Below are 23379 nucleotides of genomic sequence, written 5' to 3' on the forward strand. Positions count from 1 at the left end.
CCTCCACAACAGCCAGTCAGTTTCAGGGTGAGCCAGGCAAGAGTCGAACATGCAGTCTCCTGATCCGTAGTCAGGCGCGTTGTCCATTGCGCCACTGGCCCCAGCCCCTGGTCCCACCAGGTGCCCCTGCTGTGCTTTCTATACCACCTGGGTGTGTTGGTGGTCAAAGGGAAGTGGCAAGACCTCACTCATTGATGACAGCCTTGCTCTACTCACCTACGGGGCAGAGGTCAGTATTGGCCTCACTGGTCGCATCACCCAGCAGGAGTGGTGTCTGTGCTGAGTTCCCCCACAAAGAGGCCAGGCAGGAAGGGCAGATGGTGGCCTCCAACCCCTCAGCTGCTCTTGTGGGTTGGAGGAAACATCTTGCCTGCCCCTTGGGAAGTGTGGCTACAATTCCCAGCCACTGTAGGGCTTGGAGCAGCCTGGGACTCTCTGGAGATGTGGTGGTGCCCAGCCAAGGGGTAAGCTCAGCCCATGGTCACCTGTTTTGTCCTCCACTTACTCCTGCCTGATGACAGGGGGCAGAGCAGATGAGTTGTGGGTAGTGAGATCTTGCATGATGGCAAATTAGTCTGCGCTAGCCTGTACATGGGCATCTTTGACCTTCCTTGTTCAAGCCATATGCAGGGTGAAGGTACCAAAAGGTGATGACAGGTCCATGAGCCTGCCAATGTGGGATGGAGCAGCAAAAGAACACGGAAACAGGAACGCTCCATTGAATAATGAGTGATTCGAGTTGGAAATGACATGTGGAGGTCCCTAGTCCAAATTTCTGCTCAACGTATGACATTCAGATCTCTGCCTTACCTGCTTGAACTCTGAATAGCTCTAAGCATGTAAAGTCCACAGCCTCTCTGGGCCCCTCTCTCAGTGATTTACCACTCTCGTGGTGAATTATTTTTCCACCAGCATATGCAGTCAGAGCATCCCTTGATGGGTGGAAAGCTTTTGCTGTGCAGGAAGTCCAACAAGAAGGGAGAAACACCAGGAAAAGGCAGGCCTCCAGGGAGAAATAGGTCCCCTGTCACCATCAGTACTGTGGCCAGGCTGTGGGCAAGAAAATGATAAGCCAAGCAGGAGTTGAACCTGCAATCTCCTGATCCATAGTCAGGCATGTTGTCCATTGTGCCACTGGCTCTGGTCCTCCTGGAGCTCTGGGGTCTTCCCAAAAGCAAAGTCCTGCCATGTGGGGAGGAAGTACCCCAGCAGCACCCTGCAGAAATGGGGAACAATTACCCTGGTGTGATTCAACCACACAACCTCCTGATCTGGAGTCAGACATGCTGCCATTTTGCTACCAGGTTGATATGGAGGGATGCAGCCCCCAGGCATGGACCCAGCCTGGGTTGTGGGGATGTGCTCCCCATGGGGACTACCCCAGAGCTGGCCACCGCAGCTCCCAGGAGACCCAGGCCTGACCCCAATCCTTATAAGCCGGGCATTGCATCTGAGTCTCCTGTGGGGCAGGTGAGAGGTTTCCGCTGCCTCGGTCACTGTCCCTGGCACCCACCAGGCCCCCTTCTCACCAACTGAAAACTTACCTGCTGAGCCACTGTTCCCATGCCTTGGTTGCAGCCCTCTCCCTTCTTCACTCCTTCCCTTTATCCCTCTCTCCTTCCTACCTTCATCAATGACAAACAAATTGGGAAAATACTCTTTCATCATATTTGGTCAGAACCTCCCATTTCAATTTCTACCTATTGTCTCTCATCCTCTCGTCATGAAACACTATGAAGTGCCTGGCTTGATGTTCTCCTCATAGGTACTGCAAGGTTTTTATCAGGTCCTCACTGAAACCTCCTCTTCCTTAGGCCAAATAAACCCTGTTCCCATGGCTTCTCCTCATCAGTTAGTGCTCCAACGCCAGAACATTGTGATGGCCATCCACTGGACTTGTTCTAGTTGAGCAGTCTCCTAATCCTGGAGGCCCCAAAGCTATATTCGGTATTCCCAGTGTGGAACATGAGTAAGCAGTGGGAGTAGAGAGATGTCACTAGTGAGTAGAGGAGAGTGATGAGACAAGATGCCCAGCTGCACCATAAGAACTGGAGGAACTCTTTCCATCCTGCAGGGCAAGAGGACACCCCAGCACTTTGGCCCTGCAAAAGGCCCCAAGGACACATATCAATCAGAAGAAGGAAGGCCCTTGTGGAGGGAGCAGGAGGTGCTGCTGCCAGGCTAAAAGTGTCGAGCCAGGCAGGAGTCGAACCTGCAATCTCCTGATCCGTAGTCAGGCGCGTTGTCCATTGCGCCACTGGCCCCAGCCCATTGCTGTCCCCATGGCCCTGGCAGCCTCCCTGCATCCTTGGTTCTGTAGAACATCCTCTGCAGCCATCACAAAGACACCAAAGAACATCCAGTGCAACATCAAGCAGTGAGGAACACCATCTGGAATGCCCAGTGCTGACCACAGCCCCCATGGCCCCCTGGTGCAGACACTTTGCTTTGCCCTGTGGTTGAGCTTAGGTGCTCTGTCTCTGCGTCCTGCTACAGTGACACATCTGGGAGACCCCATCAGAGATCAAACCAAGGTCAAGATAAACGATGTTCCTTGGTGTCTCTTGACCACCGAGGAAGTAATCTCTTCAAAGAAATCTGCCATGCTGGCCAGGAGTGGTCTGTTTTTCATGAATGCATGACCACTGTTTCCAGTCACCATAGAATCATCATAGAATCATTGAATGGTTTAGGTTGGAAAGGACCTTGAAGATCATCGAGTTCCAACCCCCCTGCCATAGACAGGGACACGTTCCTTCATTTGGGCATGGTTTTCAGGAGTATTTTTTCCACAGTCTCCATCTGGGCTCTGAGGTGAGACTGACCAGACTAGAGCTCTCCAGATCCTCCTTCCTAATATTCTTGAAAAAACCTCTCATGTTGTTCTTCAGAAACCTCTCCCTTTTGCCATGATCTTTCATTGAGTAATTCCCTGGACCCCCTCCTGAGGTCCCCTGGACTGACTGTACCACCCCATGTTGCCCTCCAAGGCAAGTATTGCCTGAGGGTAAGTCCAGTTCTCCAGGAGTGACTGAGCAAGCCATTCTGAAGCTTCTTGCAATTCCCTGAGGAAGACTTCCTTTCCTTCATCTACTTGATGAGGGCACCTGCTATGGACACCCAGCTCAACATGCCCCTGAGTCGGCCTCTACTTTGATCATGACCCATAACCTGTCAACCAGACCCATACCGCCTGGCTGAAAGGAAAGCTCTGGGCATCATGTTTCCCCCAAGGTGTTCCTGAGGTGCCATCCCTACAGCTGGCCAATGCCTTGCCTTGGCCTGTCCCTCAGGCAGGGAGGCCCCCCAGAAAATCATGGGGCAATAGAGAGGGTGGTGGGCGGTAGTGCCCCAAGGCTGACCCCGGTGTGATTTGAACACACAACCTTCTGATCTGGAGTCAGATGCGCTGCCCTTGCGCCACGAGGTCATGGTGGAGGGATGCTGGTCTCTGGCATGGACCCCGGCCTGGGTGGTGGGGATGTCCTCTCCACGAGGACCACCCAAGGGGTGTGCAGACACACCCCAGTAAGGCTGTAGCTGTGGAGGAGAAGGGACAACCTGAGGAGAGGGCAGCCAAGGCTGGATGATGAACACGCAGGGAGGGATAGGGTGATCTGTAGGGTCTGTGAAAGCAGGAGCCAGGCTCCAGGATGCTGTGAGGGAGAATGGAGGCCCAGGGCAGGATACAGAAGGAACCAGGTCCTTTCCTGCAGCACAGCTCGTGGTGGGCTTTGGGTACGTACCAGGAAACCGTGGTGGACAGTGTTAAGAGCAGACAGCCCACAGGTCAGCCAAGTTAGAGATCGACACAACAGCTCCTGATGTAGGTAACCAAACCCTGTTTTGGCTAGGAATGGCAGCTGTACCTTCTGCAAGGAAGGCAAGACATCTCACCAGTGTGGGCAAGGTCCACCAACAGTGCAGGCAAGGTTCACTGCCAGCTCTGGCTGCCAAGTCCTTTCTCCATGGGTGGTTAGTACAAGGTTGTCATGGAAAAAGGTGTCAGGGAGGAAGTGAAACTTTCCTTCTCCAACTTCATGCCCACCTGAGCATGCTGGAGGATGTCTGCCTGGTACTAGGCTGGCTAGGGCAGGGACATGGTGGAGGCACCATAGGGGCAGGGGGCTGGGGCCAGTGGTGCAATGGACAATGCACCAGGAGACTGCAGGGTTGAATCCTGCCTGACTCGACCTAATCCTGCCCATAGCCTGGCCTTGGTGGAAGTGATGGGAATCAAACTGCCCTGGTGTCCTTCTGGAGGCAGTGGGTAACCAGCTTTGGGCATTGTCCTGGCTCTGGCTTATTCCCTTGCTTTGCCATGTATTCTACCAGCAGTAAGACCTTTTTGTATCAGAAATCCATCAGGCATTTTTTTCTCAAAAACAGCTGTTGTTACACCTCATTCACGGATGTCCCATTCCATCTGGACCTCCTGCAGGACTGGATAGAGGCAGGGTGGCTGCGCCTCCATCTGTCCCATTTCCTCTCTCTTTCAGGGCATGTTTTTTTTTCCACTCAACCCATCTTCGCTTTGCTTCACCTCCATTCCATCCCACGTTGTTCCCCACTGCTCTACCTTCTGCCTAGTGGCACAGATTCTGGCACCTCCACACTCAGTTCCTGCTGCTCGTGTGAAAAATTTTCGAGTTAGAGCTCTGACGCTGTTACTAATATGTCTCTTTCAAAGAAAATATACCATTTAACATAAGTATAGAGGTTTGTGATGTCAAGCAGAATTTATTGTTGTTATTAAGAGTGACCCGTTTCAGAAAATCCTTGAGAAACGAGGATAAAAAAAGAAAAAAATGATTCATAAATGCAGCACCCAAATGAGGAATGGTATAATTGGTAGTTTAATAAATGCATTTATTTTCTGCAGTGGACACAGTTATCTAGCTACAGTTAAGGGAGTTTGCTTGAATTGCACAGCCAATGAGCTACTTGTACCCCATATGTATGTACTGTATACAAGTACATGAGGTACACAATATTAATTTCGAGAGAAAGACCACTGCTGAACTTGATTAGATTTCTGTTTGTGGATAATTGCTTGCGAGTAAGTCATAGCAATCTCACCTGGGCTAGTGGTAGGGTACATTGCTACATGGAAAGATTCTTCACTTCTCCAGCGTGACCTGGACAGGCTGGAGAGCTGGGCAGAGAAGAACCTAATGAGGTTCAACAAAACCAAGTGCAAAGTCCTGCACCTGGGGAGGAAGAATGCTAGGCACCAGTACAGGTTAGGGGCGGACCTGCTGGGAGATAGCTTGGAGGAGAAGGATCTGGGGGTTGTGGTAGACAGTAAATTATCCATGGCCCAGCAATGTGCCCTTGTCGCCAAAAAGGCCAATGGAATCCTGGGCTGCATAGGGAAGAGTGTGGCCAGTAGGTCGAGGGAGGTCATTCTCCCCCTCTACTCGGCACTGGTGAGGCCACAACTGGAATACTGTGTCCAGTTTTGGGCTCCCCAGTTCAAGAGGGACAGGGAACTGCTGGAGCGAGTCCAGCGAAGGGCAACTAAGATGATTAAGGGATTGGAGCACCTCCCTTATGAGGAAAGGCTGAGAGAGCTGGGACTCTTTAGCCTGGAGAAGAGAAGGCTGAGGGGAGACCTTATTATGGCATACAAGTATCTAAAGGGTGGGTTGAAGAAGGATGGAGCCAGGCTCTTTTCATTGGTTCCAAGTGACAGGACGAGGGGCAATGGGCACAAGTTAGAACACAGGAAGTTCCGTTCAAATACACGGAAACAGTTCTTTACGGTGAGGGTGACAGAGCACTGGAACAGGCTGCCCAGGGAGGTTGTGGAGTCCCCTTCTCTGGAGATTTTCAAGACCCGCCTGGATGCAGTCCTGAGTAATGTGCTCTGGGCAATCCTGCTTTGGCAGGGGAGTTGGACTAGATGATCTCTAGAGGTCCCTTCCAACTCTGATGATTCTGTGATTCTGTGATTCTGTGATTCTGAAAAAAAAAAAAAAAAAAAAAAAAAAAGAGAGATATCAGCAGAAGAAATCCTTCATTTTCAAGCTTTGGAAAATGAATTTTATTTTTAAAAGAAATAACTGGCATCATGTGGTTCCTCCTGTCCTACTGTACGAGGTAGCATTGATCAGCGAGGCAGTAAGTGCTTGGGAAAGGCCTCCTGGGGTGGGATGCTGATTTAGACACCTGAATGTGTCTACAAGGAAGATGCCTACTTGTGCCCTAGGCAGCAGAGCTCCCGTTATTGCTATAGTTACGCAGTTTTATAAAGTTATATAAAATTATATGAAGTTAGAAAAAGGTTAACTTTATAGTTGTACGCATCTTGAATGTGGTCAACTCACTCCAGTCCCTAAAATTTGGTGTCTGCAGCCAAAAGCCATCTCTGCTCTCCAGACATATTAATAATGGTCACGTGTTTGCTCTGTGAATTATCAGTGCTGAAGATGGCGCAAAGGGGCGGGCACCCACCTTTCCGCCTGAGCAAACCCTGCCCGCAAGAAGGGCTTTGCTGTCCCTCCCTCCGCCGGCACGTCCTCCCGCCAGAGGGAGCCATGAACCAGCTCATGGGCTCCAAGAGCTGCAAAGCCACGCTGGAGATGCGTTTTGCTCGGTGAAGGACCCTCCATCCCTGGGAATTGAGCTTGTTTCCTTCCTGGAAATACAGTTCTTTCTCCACAGCCCATTTTTTTTTTTTTTTTTTTTTTGTTGTCTATTCAGTCCCACTGGTCTCTGTTAGACTTTCCCCCCCCGTCAGCCCACGGTTCTCAGGTGGAGGTTCACCTTCTGCCTGCTCCCTGCTGCCCACCTCGCAGTGGCACAAGTCCTCATCTGTCCCACTCTGGTACCTGCTTAATTTCCAACTGCATGACATAATGGGAGAGATTCAGCTGCCTAAATTCAGGTATCTAGTGCTGTGTTACGGGATATGATGCCCGGTCTCTATTTGCCCCTTCAGAAGCATCTGAGTATCTCACAGACCTTCGTCCTGTGCAGGTATCTTGGATGCTCCAGGACATTTATAGTGATAGTATGTTTAGACAACTGACTCTGGCCTGAAGGTGAGCTCAAAGATTTGGACATTTCAAGTAGGTGTCTCCATACAGGGGTGTATTTGTGTGTGAGATAGCTGATACGCTACCAGGGCCATAAAATATCTTGAAGAGATGCAGGAGATATTTTTGGACTCTTGGCTTTGCAGGGTGTTCATTTTTATTTTTAAGCAGAATATATTGATGTCCGTATAATAACAGTTTGATAGAGTACTGAAATTTTCAAATTTCTCAGCAGGACACCCCGTTCTCCCCCCAATACCCCTTTCCAACCCCTTACAACGTTATAAATAAGGTCAAGTTTTCAGCTAGTTCGAGGAGCACTGTACCCCAACTGCAATCAAATTCAGCTGATTTACATTGCCATAATGCAAATCTGTGTAAGTGTTTGAGGGAAGCAGATGTTTCCCATAATTTTAGTGTCCCAGGTTACTTCAGATCTAGCCCAGGCCCATTGACCAAAAACTTCAAAATGAAAGAGAAGTCCTCCCTTCCTCCCTTCCTCACGCTCTCAAAGAGATGTGAGTCCCAGGGAGAGATCCATAGTTTTCTGAATCTACTGGAAGGAGAGGACAGACATTTCATGTGATGGTAGAAGCTTCTCCCTCATTACTGTCTGCCACTCAGATGGGTCTACATCTTCTTCAGCATAGCCCTAGGACGTGTAGCTACAATGATTTCACCCGACAAACACTTCTCAGGAGCCATTGTGGTGATATCAAAGTGACAACTACCTAGTGGAGATGTCTATGGCAGTCAGACCCATGGCTGAGGAGCTCTCTGCAACACTAGAAGGCTCTCCTTTGGCCAGGCCCTCTGCAACTTTAGAATTCAATCCATTGGGTCACTCAGTTTTCATCCCGTATTGATGACTGCTGTGTGCTTCCCCACCAATTGCAGCAGGGATGCAGGCATCTTCTGGAACTACCTGTAAATACCTACTCATCGCTTCCCATGATCCCACCAGAAGAGGTGATGCTGCTGGTGGGATTGATACCCATACAATATATTTTTGAGGCTATAGCTTTTGTTAAAGTAGCTAATGTTACTGGATGAGGTGGGTAGAGACACTACTACATGGGCAGTCTATATTGGTGTGGAAGGACGGATGAGCAAGATCTACTCACAGCAGAAAGAGCACTAAAGGGTTTTTCTCTGTTCCCCAGAGGAAAGAGAAACCACTATCTTCCGAAGAGTGTCTATCCCACCTGCCTCAGACACATATCTCAGGAGAGGGTTGAAGTCTCCTCCAGAATTTTGTGTATCTCCATTCACTCTGAGGGAAAACTAGAAGATGGTGTTAGATTAGACAGCTGGGATGGGTTTCCTCCCACCTCTTTTGGAGGTTGACAGTACAGATCCCCCCATCTGAACTAATCTTCTGCATTTCTTTCATAGTCAATGGAGAGAAGCAAACACGGGATGAGCCTGCCAGAATATCGCACTGCAGAAAGGACATTGGGTATGTGACTGGCTCCAATGCAGGCTCTAAACTGTAGACATTTCAAGTGGGGTGAAGGGAACCCCACTTGTAATTTGCATGTATCTAATGTGAGACATAAGCCCTCAAAAGCCACAAAACAGAAGATTCAAATCAGTTTCTTAATAATGCTAGTGACTAAAAAAGTGTTTAAAACAACCTTGTCCAGAATTCTGCATTTGTTTGCATTTTCACGCCCTGCATGGAAATGCATGAAACAGTCTCCAGCAGTCTTTGCCAGCCTGCCGGTAAACTGGATGAACTGGGAACAGGCCTTTCCTGTGACCATTGCAAGACTGAGCATGAGGAATCTATTGACTATACGGAGGGCTGGTGACTTTCTCCAGCCCCAGCTGTAGGTCAGCTGCAGAACTGGTCATTAGGCAGGAGACAGAGCTTTCCCCGTGTGTATTTCTTCTGGGACCCATATAAAACTTGTCTTACCTGGAATAACCTGGGAGAGAAGGAGGAGAGTAAACAAGAGCAAATGAAATGCAGAATGAGATGGCAAATGCTAGGTGATGAGAGAGTTCCAGTGTTTATAGGGCTTCTGGGAGCCAGAAGGACTGGAAACAGGGTTTTTACTTCAATGTACATAGCGTAACCCTTGGCCAAAATGGCAGTGAACACCTCTGTGCATCGCTTTCCCTGAACAGGATCATCTCCAAGTCAGGAGAGGTGATCCAACCTGCTCAAAGCAACAGGGACTCTGGAGGGAAATGCTTTACCAAAGTGAATTTCACTCCAAATCCAAAGGTTTGGGTTTTTTTTTATGAGATAAAATAGAGAAGCTGTGGCTGCCCCATCCCTGGAGGTGTTCAAGGCCAGGTTGGACGGGGCTTGGAGCAACCTGGGCTGGTGGGAGGTGTCCCTGCCCATGGCAGGGGGGTTTGAAGTAGATGATCTTTAAAAACCCTTCCAACCCAAACCATTCTGTGATTCTATAATAATTTTGAAGGGAATCATGATCATATAAATGCTTATAGCCTGACAGTGAGAACATTTTCAGTGCAGTGGCTGAAAATGACAAGGAAGGACTTTGAATGTAAGACTATCGGACAAGCACTCCTCCTCTACAGAGTTATTAACACTTGAGGTGTTGCATTTGGCCTTCACTTCCCATGAAAAAAAAAAAAAAAGAAAAGGCAAACATTTCCCGTCCATCATTAAACAGAACAGGTCCACTTTTTGCAATGTTAGGAGTAACTTTGCAGAAAGAGAAGGCTGGATTTCTGCTCCAGCCTGACAAAGTACAATGCGTTGGATTCTGTCTGAGAGCTGAGATATTCCCTGTGGCTTCAGCAGGAAGTTGAGCCAGCTGAATTTTTCTTGTCAAGGTCTTTGTTTCATCTGTTTTCCCGGAGTACCTGAAAATGGACATAAAGAGCTCTCCTGACACATGGCTGTCCAGGAGACTCAGTGGCGCCTGCAAATTTGAAATGAAAAGCTAACAAAAAAAAAAAAAAAAAAAAACAGAAAGGCAGAGAACAATGCAGATTGACTGCGGGGAAGGTTTATATTGTTGATATCAAGGCCACTGGGTCAGAACAACATCAATAAATATCATGAACAGAAACAGGCTCAAATAAGTGGCTCTGGTTTCTTCTGCTCTGAAGGAGAACCTGTGCTGTCAGCTGCCGCTTCAGTATGACTCATTGTAGCACAATTCAAACGCTGTATGGACAGATCCTTCAGAAAACTTGAATCTCAGTTGTCTTCTGCTCTTTGTACACCTGCAAAACGGAGGGTGGTGCTCATGACATCTGCAGACTCTGATAACCTGCACCTCGTGTATGACCCTGCTCTGCATCCTGTGGTGCAGCGCTGGTTCCCAAGAGAAAGCAATAAGGAGTGATGGGCGTTCCATCTATAGGCATAGCAAATAAATCTGCTTTGTTCCGTGAAAGGTGCTTTGAAGGTTAAAAAAAAAAAAAAAAAAAAAAAAGTCCTTTTTGTTTGTCAGACTGTCCTTGAAAAGCCAGAAAAGTGACAAAGCGTTTCCTCAGGGGTCCCTGGAGAGAAGAGTGGACAGGAGCTCTTTTCTAGTCTATAGGCACTCCTAAAGTATTTGATCCTGTTGAAGAGAACAGGGTGAGCATTCAGGGGCTGAACGATGTCTTCAGGCAATAAGTAGAGGAACCCGCAGTGCTGATCACTTCTAAGATGGCAAGATCTTACTTTTTCAGTAGAAAAATGGTGGTTTTAATAACACAGTATATTCCACGGACGTGAAGCCCGGCAGCCCGAGCACAAACCAAGCCGGTTAATTCCAGGCTGCTGTAACATCCTGTTCTTGGGGTAATGCCACAGCATTTGAGGAACTGAGCCATGGGAGAGCCATGGGACAGCCGTGGGACATGCTGATTCAGCCCCGGAGAGACATTCTGGCAATTTCCACACGCTTTTACTTAAATGCATTATGAAACCAAATGAGGTCTCTGCGGAAGCACAATCTAAACAACACGATGTGTTTTTTGTAGGATAACAACCCATTCAGACTGAAACCATGTGAGAAGAACCTTAATTAATCTGCAGAGCTTTCCTTAATAACCTGTTACTTTATCTCTGAGGTGTAAGTTCTTCTTAGTTCTGTAATATTCAGATGCTCCGCCTGACGTAAGGGTGGAGCTGGGAAATGACCTGCGGTCTGTGCTGGCTTGTCCTGAATGGGTTAACTCACCATCTGGGTATTTTCCAAGGTGTTTGAAAGCAAAACGAGCAAGTGAAGTGTCCTGGGGACACAGTTCCTAGCCACTGACAAGATCTGTACTGTCCACTGCAGCCTGGAGATCATGGTCTAAGGCAGATTTGGCTTGCGAGGTAGGACGCACGTGTCGTGGTTGGTGGGGAGAGAGAGGGGGTAGAGGAGGTACAGTGTACAGGATTTGGGCTGTGTTTCTGGTGGTACAGAGGATGAGTTAGAAGGATGGTGGGTCTGGGTTCAGAAGGTCAAGGGTGTATATAAAAAAAGAGAAGAGCTGAAGGAAAGCAAAGCCAAAACCCCAGGAGAAGAGTAGGGAGGTGAAACCCCTTTTTTCTTGCACCCATACATCCAAGGATGTGTGTTCAGTTTCCTTCAATGTCCCCGTATATCTCTATAACATGATGCTCTGTGACACCCTTGCCAGCCCATCATGTACACAACTCTTTGTACCTATGTACGCACCTCATCATCTGCTACTGAGAGTGGAAGATCATTTTCCAGAGTCCCTGATCTGACAGAGGCGTTATTAGCAGGATCCTTAGTGACAATTACCAGGGACCCTAAAGCAATGGCATGGCACGGAGGATTTTGACAAGGTTGACCCACTGTATAGACCTTTTAATAGAATCATAGAATCATAGAATTGCTGAGGTTGGAAGGGACCTTTAAGATCCCAGATTCTCCTGGGAAAGAAGGGGGTTTACTTCATCCTCTTCTACCACCACCTCAGAGGCCCAACTGATGCCACAAAGCTGTCCAGTGTCTCCTATGAGAGAAACCTTTATGCCCCTGGAAATGAGAAAAGACATTTTTCACACATACGCACCATTGACATGGAAAGGCACTTCTAAAGATGTTTCTGCCCTACTTTGATTTAGGACCCCTCCTTCCCCTTTTACTGCCTACATTGCATCCTATAGCCAGGATTTTCATGGATTTTTTTCAAATATAGGGACACCTCATCACTCTCCGCGTATGAAAGCTTTTTTCTCTGTGGGCCTTCCTTGAGTCTGAGACCAAGCTTCAGCCATGAGGACCTCCTCATACCTTTTGATTGCTCTTCTCATCTTAATTTTCTAGCATTTTCAAGGTAAATCAGGGAAAGTACTAGAGAACCAATCCTGTCATTTCAAGGAAAGTGTCCAAGAGTGCCTGAATTATTTAGGGGCCTGGGAGAATTTTAAATAGTTCTTAGGAGCAGGTCTTCAGTTGTACAGAGTATAACAGGACCCCTACCTCCACAGGAAATGAAGCTCAACCTGCATAATGGAATGATAAAGACTGAGAGCCAGGAAGCTCTGAAGGTCGCCATAAGTAGCCAGTGAATCAGTTTAGGGAACACTCTTGTGTCTTGTAAGCTTTCTTGCTGAAGACTAATCCATAGCTATGGTACAACGTGGCATTAAACACCCCTTTAAAGTTATCCTATTTCCACAGGTTGTCACTGGTTTGGGTAGAGATCCTAACAATAAATGTTTTCTAGGTCTCAGGAGAACTTCCATTCAAAGCTGAGTCAGAGAGAAAGTGGTTCTGGACTACGTGATACCCCCAAGTTTAGAGAACCCACCCGCAAAGTGAAAGAGCTCTGGTCTCCAGAGACCAACAACTTGATGTAGGCACCTGTGTGCACTGAGATGCCCTCGTGTACCTGAGGTACCATCTCAAGGGGGCAGATGAGACCTTCTAGATGGCCAACTGGAGCCTGGCAGGGCACCATGGCCCACCTCAAACAGCCCTGTGCTCCCATATGCAGATGTCTCAGTGGAGCCCATAGGTTGTACAGCCCATGGGGTCTGGAGACCTATTCAGGAGTTGTGAGGGGATCTGAAAACTGTTTGCAGATATTGGTTACATTTATTAATGGGTGATATTTCAGTTTGAGATGTTTCAAAAGAAGCATGACCAGCAGGCTGATGGAGGTGATTCTGCCCCTCTACTCCACGCTCCTGGGACCCACCCTGCAGTGCTGCATCCAGCTCTGGAGTGCCCAACATAAGAAGGACATGGACCTGGTTGAGCAGGCCCAGAGGAAGGCCATGAAGATGATCAGAGGGCTGAAGCACCTCTCTTATGAAGGCAGGTTGAGAGAGTTGGGGTTGTTCAGCCTGGAGAAGAGAAGGCTCCGGGGGGACCTTATAGTCCCTTCCAGTATCTGAAGGGGGCCTACAAGAAAGCTGGAGAAGGAGATTTTACAAGGGAATGTAGTGACAGGACAAGGGGTAATGGCTCCAAACTGGAAGAGGGGAGAGTTAGATGAGATATCAGGAAGAAATTTTTGACTCTGAGGATGGTGAGCCCCTGGCCCAGGTTGCCCAGAGAAGCTGTGGCTGCCCCATCCCTGGAGGTGCTCAAGGCCAGGTTGGACGGGGCTTGGAGCAACCTGGGCTGGTGGGAGGTGTCCCTGCCCATGGCAGGGGGGTTGGAACAAGATGATCTTTAAGGTCCTTTCCAACCCAAATCATTCTGTGATTCTATGGTTCTATGCCGACTATTCCTCAGCTGTTTTCCATATACAAAAGACAGGCTGGATTTTGGTTCTTTCTGCTGCTAAAAAGCCTGGATAAAACTAAGGCAGCACCACTTCATGGAGGGGTTTCCAAAGACCCAACTCTTCTTTCCTTCGTGTCTTATACTTACCTAGCACAGAAAGTTTCATTTCAGCAAGAACGGAAATTTTCACGTTCAGTGAAATAATGTATTTTTTTTTCCAATGCCAATTTCATAGCAGTAACTTGGAGAAGTCCCAGTTCACATCAGTCCAAATCAAACAAACCTCTTTCTATTTTCCAGCTTGATGGGTCACTCAGAAGTTCAGCTACCCATGGAACACAGGCTGTAGATTACTCGCAGGCAACCTAACCACAGACCCATTGATCTGATAACATTTTCTGCTTACCCCTTCTCATCAGACTGCAAAATGTTTTCTATGTGCAGGCAGCAGGACTTGGGACGTCTCGGACACTTTCTGGTGCGGACTAAGAGGATGCTGCAGACATTACTGTGGCATAAATGAGTGTCTGATTGGAAACTGCTTCTATAACAAATACAGACACTGTAAGAAATACCCAGGGATATTCTATATTCCCAAAGAATAAAGAAAAGAAAAAAGGAGGCGTGGTCTGAGCTTCAAAAATATCTCCGCTCTTTAACTTAGGCTCATTCATCATTTTTCAATAAAAGGAATTTTTCTTCTGGTTTTGATGTTGAGTACATGTGTTCCCTGTTCTCCTTCTGGAGTTAACTTCTCACACTGCTACATGCAATAACTTGGTTTAGAGGGAAAAAAATCCAATTTTATCCACTATAGATATAACAAATTAAGACACTTTGGTCTGATATGTCAAATTTCTCTATGTCACACAAAGGAGGAGGATTCGTATTTTATTAAGATTGTATTTTATTTTCTTAACTTATTAAGCTTCTGTTATACATATATACATACATAATAAAAAAATACATACATATCATTCATGAATTATTCCCAGTTTGTCTGAAGACAATTATATGGACAATTTAACAATGTTGATTAATGTATAAGAGTTTGGAAAAAAATATCTTGTACGCTTCACCTTACCAGAAGTTCATATGGAAGAAAGACTTTTCAGGGCTCTTCCATACAACACTGCTGGATAAAAGGGGGTTATTAGTTTATTTTGCCTGACAGCTCTGTAGCTTGGATATGTGAGACCTAGCTCCAGCTCTTTTTTTTTTCCCCTGGGGCACTTAAATCCCCTAGTGCTCCTTTTCAGACTATCAAGTACGGAAGGAAAACATTCATTTTACCTTCTTTACCCTGTTGTATATGGTATAAAAAAACCATATCATACATCTACTGGAGTAGGGACAGTCCCCCAGGTCTCCTGGCTTACACAGGGACTGGTCTAGAGAACAGAGTGGTGTTCTGGGACAGGATTCCTTGCTACCGGAAGTGCTTTATTTTGTATTAAACTTTTTAATCATTGCATCACAAAGCAGGACCTTACAAACAACTCTATAACCTTCTCTTATTTTCTTTTTTTTTTTTTTCCTGCAAAATGACCACAACCAGAAGATTACAATTAAGAAAAACATTTAGGAATTGACCCAGTTGCCCACACATAGAGACTACAGCCATTTGAGAGGCCCCGTGACATTAGAAATGTCAACGTCTGCCTGGAGCTGGCAGATATCATGCAGGAGATATGGGGGATCTGCACTCTCACGGAGCAGCAGCTGGAGGCCGGATAGGATCACTGAGGCATCTTTAATGACTGTAGATGCCCTCTGGACTTGGCCAACTAAGCACAAGTGTCTACAGTGCAGGTTTCTGCATGTGTGCTGTCTCCTAAGGTCGCACTATAGCTAAACAGAAATTTGAGTCCTAAAACCACTAATGAAACATCTCATCCTTATGCAGCCACATCCATTGTAGATGTTTACATCTCAGAATCTGAGTCTAGTGCTGACCACCACCGTTGACCTTCAATCAGTTGACCACACGAGTGTCCAGTGCCATTTTAAATAAGTTAGGCCATACACATGGCCATCTATTTGCCGCTCTAGTCATATGCAGATTGTCACAGAGGTCCTGTGTCTCACTGGGTAGTCCCATGATATTCTCGGGATACCCTAGGGCAGCCCACAGGAATTAGACCTGTATATTTGAGCAATTGAATTGAGTCCACAATATCAACCAGCTAATGTTTTCAAAAAGAAATTTGGTTTTTTAGTTGCTTCAAATTTTATTTTTCAGTTAAGGAAATAATGCAAAAAATAATTTATTTGCATTGACGAATGGAGACAGCAAACATTGCAGCAGCACCTTGGACATTCCGCTATACTCACCACCATCAACAGTCTTCTGGCTTTCCCAGGCTCTTTCTCTCCCACCAAAACAATGGCTAATTTTCTCTGGGTGGTCCATTACCAACCACCTTCATCTTTGACATTAAGAAGTAATGAAGCTCTGTGGGTGGGTCGGTACTGAGAAGCAACCTTCCCAGTGGCCAGGTAGGGAGGTATAGTTTCCTCTCCACTTGCTTTTGTGACCCTTTGGCATTGTTCAGGTTTAGCGGTGTGCAGCGGTCAAGCTGTACTCATTGCCTTCCACGCTCACCGCTGCCAAGGTCCCCCGGACAGTCAGGTCTGTTCCCACAGCCCTATAAATGCAAGAACACTCCCTTCTCCCCTGCCTAAAGGTTCTGGAGTTGTGGCCCTCTCTCCATGCTGCACCTGAGACCTTCCACCGTGAAACTCTTCGCCTGCCTCATGGCTCTTCTCTTCTTCCTCCTCCAGGCTGTTCCAGGTAAGGGGCAAGACCCATACTGGGGTCTGCCTTGTAGGAGGTACAACCAGCTCGTGCAGTGGTGCAGACTGTGACTTCAGCTCCTTTCCTTAGAGCCCTTCCCTATTTCTCAGTCTAGAAGCAGAAGTGAAAAATGAACCTACAGTGACCAGATGTCAAACCAGAACCTCCACACGGAAGCCACTACCGGTGTTGGCTCCTTATGACTCTTCAAAGTCTATTGATGCCACTTTGTGGCACTACTGGAAGATGGTACCGTGGAAATCATCTGCCTCTTCTTACCCCGGGATGATAAATTACCTCCTTTGTGTACAGTAGAAGAGGGGCAGAGGTGTTCCCTTGTGTTACTCAAATTGAACTACGTCAGTGAAGTTTCTTTAAGCTGTCTGAATGTGCTGGTTCCTCTTCCTGAGCCTTTCTGCTGCAGTGACTCATTTACTGATTGTGCTTTTAGCCTAAGTTTTTCTTCATCCTTAATGAAACTCCCCGCCTTGGAGTAAGCCTTTCAGAGAAGGAGGGAACTGGGCAAACATCTTGTCCCTCTTAACTAGGCCAGATCCCAGCTTTTGATTTTTTTTTTAGGTCATAGGTACATCTCAGGCTATACGAGAACCATGCTGTCCCTTGCATGACCAGCCTGAAGCATTGCAGTTCCAGAACTTAGAAGAATCCAAAAGCTGGGCTGGCCCTAATGACTACAGCATGTATGACCAGGCTGTGTTGAGAAACTTGCCATCAACAGCTACATTTTTTCTCTAGTTGTACAAAGACCTTCCTTGGAGTCCTGTGAGGTTCCATGAAGCTTCTCAAAATTTTTGGAAAAGATGCCTTGGGCTTTGGGAGTATTTTTTTGTCAGACCCCTAATTGGGGTTCATGGGGTTTCAGCAGGAAGAAGACCATGAGAAATGGACTGATCCTGCAGCGCAGCTGGGAATCCCATTCTTCCTGTAGGTCTCGGCTTGCCCAAAGACACCTTACGTTGTGTTGGATACCACGGTTTCTGCTTCCGTTCAAAATCCTGCCCGGAGCCATTTGCTGCGTTTGGAACTTGCTCTCGGCGTCGGAAAACCTGCTGCATAGGTATGTGTGGAAATCCTGCCCAGGCAGTCAATGTTTGGAAACGAAACACGCTCTTACTCTCTTTGTCTCCAAATGGCCCAAGCCATCTCCTCCCACAAAGATGGACCTGTCTGTTCCTCCACTAACGTCAGCATGGAGCACAGGAACAGAATTGCCATTTTGGGCTGCTCAGATACCACATAGCTTAACATCCTATCTCCAACAGAACAGATACCCGGGGAAATAAAATAAAAATTGTGGCCCACACAGATTCCTCCTTCCTTGATATATCTTCCTATAGTCACCTGTTGGGGGACTGCTCACTGCATCCACACTGCTATGTTTAATAGGAACCAGCTGACCTCTTCCCTGTAAACTTATCTAATCCGTTCTGGACTTGCTTATTTTTGGAGGTGCTCAATTGTCAACGTGTATCATTAGGTCAATACATGCTTTATAGCCAACTGTGCTAATCAGACCTAAGGTTCACCTGATCCAGTGTCCTGTATCTGTTCATGGCCAGAAGTGGATGTTTCTATACAGTTACTCTGTGTGCGTAAAATGACTATTAATGAATGCCACAACCATATAATTACACTTCCTTATATATTCTCCTGGCTTTCATAAATTTGTGGCTCAGGACTTTTAGATTTAGGCATCTTTGTGTTTAGAAGTCCTTACTGGAGTTTTCCCCCTTAGAGTAGGAATTCCTTCTGTGTTTGTTTTTGGTTTTGTTTGTTTGGTTTTTTTTTTTAAGCCTCTTCCCTCACATTTTTATTCAGTACCACCTACTTCGGAACTGCAAATGAAATGTAGTCATTTTGCATCCACCTTCTTCATACCTTTACAATATCCCTCCTTCGGTTGTTTCTTTTCCAAGTTGGTGGGTCACAAATTCTTCTTATTACAGAAGCGCTCTGATGACCCCCATAGTCTGTCTTTGTGTCTTTGTTGTTGGAGAGACAGCAACCAGAACTTCATGACACTTTCCATGTATAAGTTGGTTCAGATGGTGCTGTGATGTTTTCTGTTTTGACTTAAAATCTTTTTTGCTCCAGACACGACATCAAACTTCCATACTTGTCAAGATGAGGGGGGTCATTGCGTACCTCCAGAAATCAAATGTCTGCAAGAACAAGTGGGACTTTGCCCTCACAGAGAATGGAAGTGCTGCACAGAAGTGTAATAAAGACCTCATGGAACTGTAGACAACCACAGAAATGCATGGACAAGACAACAAAGTTTTCTTCCTAGTGTTGTATAGACGATGTCTGGTTTTCTCAGCATGTGACGTGTATAATTAACTAGATGTGACATGTTTCTTCATATAACAAAGGCAATAAATACTAAATAAACAGGTCTAACAGCTATATATGTATGGAGAGAGGCAAAATATCTCTCCATTACACCCCCACACAGAAATCCACAGATTTGCTGTAACGTCCTTGGAAACGACATCCTCTCGTAATCCAAACTACAGCTCCCTCCCTTTTCTGTCTTCCTTTCTTCCTTCCTTCCTTTCCTTCCTAATAGAAGGAAAGACAATGTCTTTTCCTTCTTTTAAAGTGATGGAAACAAGGACTGTCCAACAAGCATGGTCAGGCCGTGTCTACACTCTTCAAGCCCCATCCTCCAAAGCAGGATGCCAGTCAACTGCTCTTCCCCTCCTCCCTATTTCTACCAATAAACCACACCCACTTGAGCACAGGCACCACCTACAGGATGTCTTCACGTTTACCTGGGCAAATCTACCTCAAACCATCTATTTAAAACCATTTTATACAATCTGTCCTTCCCTTTGTGGTAAGTTTGAGTTTATTAACTGCAGAAGTTTCATTCAAAATGTAGACAAAAAGGTGTTTGCTTCACAGTGTCATCTCCATGTGCACAGCAGCTCCCAGTCGTGACCACTGGCTTTCTAATTTCTTCAGTTGAAAGCTGAGTACCTGGGCATGTGGAAAGCCACACACAGAATCACATGCCGTGGGGATGAGCCTGTCCACCCCACTTGGCCCAGGGAACACCGAGAAGATGCTATTAACAGCGGTAGTACTTAGATATCCACAGGCATAGAGTGAGTGTGGTGCGCTGTAAATCCACAGTGCACATGTCCTTGGGAGAATGCAGATTTTAAGATGGTCATGCTTTAGGAAGGGAGATGGACCACAGAAGTCCCCTCAAACCTGATTTTTAACTGATTCTAACAAGCTGTGGGTACACGTGTGCTATCAGTGGCACAAGTCTGTTTTGAGAAATGCCGTCTCAAAAAAGCCAATAATTATTTCACAGAAGCAAAAACCAAAGAGGTGAGGTGTTTGTTTTTTGCAAGACTGCAATATGTCCTGCCCCTTCCATGCAAGCTCTTGTCCCATCATTCAGCCACAAAAGATGTCCAGTTGTGCACCCTCTTTAGATCCCCAAAGACCCTCCACATTCTCTTTGCAAAGCTGAACTGATCCACACTGTCATGGACCACAGGCAAGAAAACTCTTTCCGCTCCAGTGTTATTTCACTTCCCGGCATCTTTACTGAGCGGACCAGGATGTGGGGTAGCACACAAAGGCTCCTGACCGTCCTCGCACCTTCCAGTCTCAGAGACAGCAAGGAGCAGCAGGCAGTCCTACAACCCTTTCAAGAGAGCGTACATCTCACCCTCAAAAAGGGGAGATGAGGATCCAGCACACAGCGACGTGTGGGACCAGCCAAGCTTCGTCATCAGTTATAAGGCACGAAGAGGATGAGGAGAGGGGAGAAATGGTGCTTGGGAGGGGGCTACAGGGAAAAATCAAACCCACACCCCTCTGTTGGAGTGGAAATGCACTAAAAAAAAGCCACACATCAAAAACATAGGCTGGGGAGAGGAGGTGGAAAAACTCTGTCCTTTGCAAAACCTGAGCAGGCTCGTCTAGAAATTATTATCAGACTGTGGCAGGCATTCTGCTGACTCTGCTGTTCCTCCGAGATCAGTATCTCTCTAGCATGAAATGGTCTGCGGCTTCAAACTCTTTTGCCAGACCTGTCTTGCAGGTTTGCCCACCACATCGTCCAAAGGGGTTAAGTCCGAACGCTGCTATGCACAAATAATTGTGTAAAGGTCCCAGACCAGCTCCTTGCTGTAGACCCAAGGGAACAATCCCACTCCTAAGGGACTGGTTCTCACTCCAAGAGGGTGGTTGGACCTATTTCTGGTCCAGCAGGTGACCGTGGAGTAATGGAGTAATGAGAATAATAAGTGGACAAGGAAAATGAGGGGGTTTCCAGCACTTGACTGCCCTAGATGAAGACTGGGCATAACCAATCCAGGAGGTTCCTAGAATGAGTCGATAATAACTTCCTTCTCCAAGTGATTGATAGTATTTTTTCACTCTGAGGGTGGTGAGGCACTGGAACAAGTTGCCCAGAGAAGCTGTGGCTGCCCCATCCCTGGAGATGTTCAAGGTAAGGTTGATGGGGCTTTGAGCAACCTGGTCTGGTGGGAGGTGTCCCTGCCCACGGCAGGGGGGTTGGAACTAGATGGGATTTTAAGGTCTTTTCCAATTCTAACAATTCTATGATTCTTTGACTGTTCAGCCTTTGAACAAGATACTGTAATACATCTGAGCCTGGAGAAAGAGAAACCTGTCTTTTGCCCTTCTTGGGTTTAGGGTCAGACTCAGTCGGCCACAGCTGGACATTGGTGTCACCTGAAATGATCCAGGGTATCATGCTGGGCTTCCAAAACATCTTGTCTGCCGCTGTCACTCATGCAGAAATCCCCAATACCTATGCATCTCAAGGGACACAAATCCAGCTTTCCATTCCTGCTGATCCAGGACAGCAAAGTTTGACTGTATCAAGTGCATCTGATTCACATTTTTTTAGGGAGAAGGGAATTTTTAACCTCGATCTTTCAACTATCCAGTTTAGGATGTATTCACGCAGTTATATAAACACAGCTGAAGGGACAGCAAACAGCAGGTCCAGGCAGGGGCAGCAGGACCAGGCAGGGGCAGCAGGACCAGGCAGGGGCAGCAGCCAGGCGAGGGTAGCTGGAATATCACAGGCTGGTTTTACAGCCAGAGCTGCATAGTTATCACATAACTACCACCAAGCGGTGCATTGCTGAGCTAACCGGCTATGTCCTCCACCAGTGCTGTGTGCTCATCACGCTCAGGAATGAAGCCTCCCAAATTCCTCGGAAGCCAAAGCTGGAATAGCCTTTTTGGCAGGAAAAAAAAATCACACCCAGGTTTCAGCCGGAGAAAATACTCACATGAGCTCAGATAAAAAAATGAATCGCTCCTAGCCTGCACTGTTCTCCTTCCTGCTGCTCCTCAGGAGTCTTTCCTTGCAGGTTCCCACCATCCCACCCATCAGCTCCCTGGGGGCTTTGGTGGCTGCAGGTAAAGGGTGGAGGATTCCCCTGAGCCTCTTTTTCCACTGACCTGCCTGCAACTGGCAATCTACCAGTCCAAAATGCCAACTGCCGGAGAGGGGGATCGGGGAAGCCAATAACCAGCGAACGTGGAGCAAGTCAACATTGTTTGGAGCCGCAGCACTGGGTCAGAACGACACGGAGGGTTTCGCGGCAGCAAACGTTACTCCCGAGACTGGAATATAATTAACTCCTGCCTACTCCCTCCCTCTCCCCGGATGCCATCCAGCATGCCAGCAGCACACAGAGGCTTCTGCAAATTCTCACGCTGAGCCGCGCGACTTTCCAGCAGGACCAAAGCAATGGGGATCCTTTGGTTCATTTTAATCTTCGTCTCCTTGACCGGTTACGGTAAGACCAGGAAGGCTGAGAGTGGTAAACACATGTATCTGGGAACAGGAATAATCTTTCCTCGCTGTGTAATTAAATAGAAATATAATAGGTACTGTGGGGGAAAGGTGCCCTCAGGTTCCTGGATGAGACAGTGGGTGAGGTATTTTGGCAAAGTGTGTGATTAAATCCTTTGGGGTAATGCAAAAATGAGTGGGGAAGAAGCTGTGAGAACAGGGCACACCACGGGCTTTCTAGGAGCAGACTGGTTGGAGAAGCTTTAGAGGAGATGTCCCGTGCTCTGGGAAAATGCTTCTGCCTTTTCTCAGGCTGCCGCTGCCTCCTTGGTAGGGCGAGAGCAACCGCTCTGACCTCCCGTGCACGCTCTTTGCCAACGTCCTGAACAAACAACCGCACGATAAAACGTTCCTTGAGTGAGGTTGGCTCTGCAACTTGGTGTTTGTGGGTTGTTTTTTGTTTTTGTTTTTGTTTTTGTTTTTTTAACAGATGTCTGCAGCTGTCCTTTGGGACAGGGATCCCGGGTGTGCTCTTTGCAGCTGCGTACGCCCAGGTTCCACGCGCGCTGGCGGTGCTGCCTTGGCTGGCCGGGCACACGGTGCCAGAGGGGATTTTACCCACCCCACGTGTTTTATTCACCAACTTGCTGCTTCTTTTTACAGGAGACGCTCATGGACCAGACAGCTGTAACCACGACGGGGGCTTGTGCCGAGTGGGAAACTGCGTTTCTGGTGAATACCTGGCTAAGTACTGCTTTGAACCCATCATTCTCTGTTGCAAAACTTTGTCACCCACTACCGCAAAGAGCTGAACGTTTCCAAAGGAGAAAAACGCAGCACGTGGAGAGCTGCAGGCTCCACTAACAAGGAACGAGCTGCTGTTGGGATTGAAATGTTGTGCCTTTCTCTGACTGTTGCTGTCCTGGGAGAACATGGCTGTGGATTCACCTGTGGACTTCTGAACACGTTCCTTTTTTGCTTTTGCTGTGACTTTCTAGGAAACACTGTGACAAGAAGAAATTGGGGCCACCCAGAGTATGTATTGCCCCTTTT

General features: G+C 47.3%; 1 protein-coding gene across 1 annotated transcript; it reads left to right on the forward strand.

The window, feature by feature from the left end:
- Positions 1-22197: 22197 nt before the first annotated feature.
- Positions 22198-23138, forward strand: LOC309669973 (gallinacin-12-like; the record flags this gene model as incomplete). The annotated part of the gene is given in 3 exon segments (XM_082480768.1): positions 22198-22248; positions 22252-22330; positions 22990-23138. Coding segments are annotated over 3 exon segments (279 nt in total).
- Between the last annotated feature and the right edge of the window lie 241 nt (positions 23139-23379).

Source organism: Vanellus vanellus (assembly GCF_965231255.1).
Source record: "Vanellus vanellus genome assembly, chromosome: 3".
NCBI classification, from domain to species: domain Eukaryota; kingdom Metazoa; phylum Chordata; class Aves; order Charadriiformes; family Charadriidae; genus Vanellus; species Vanellus vanellus.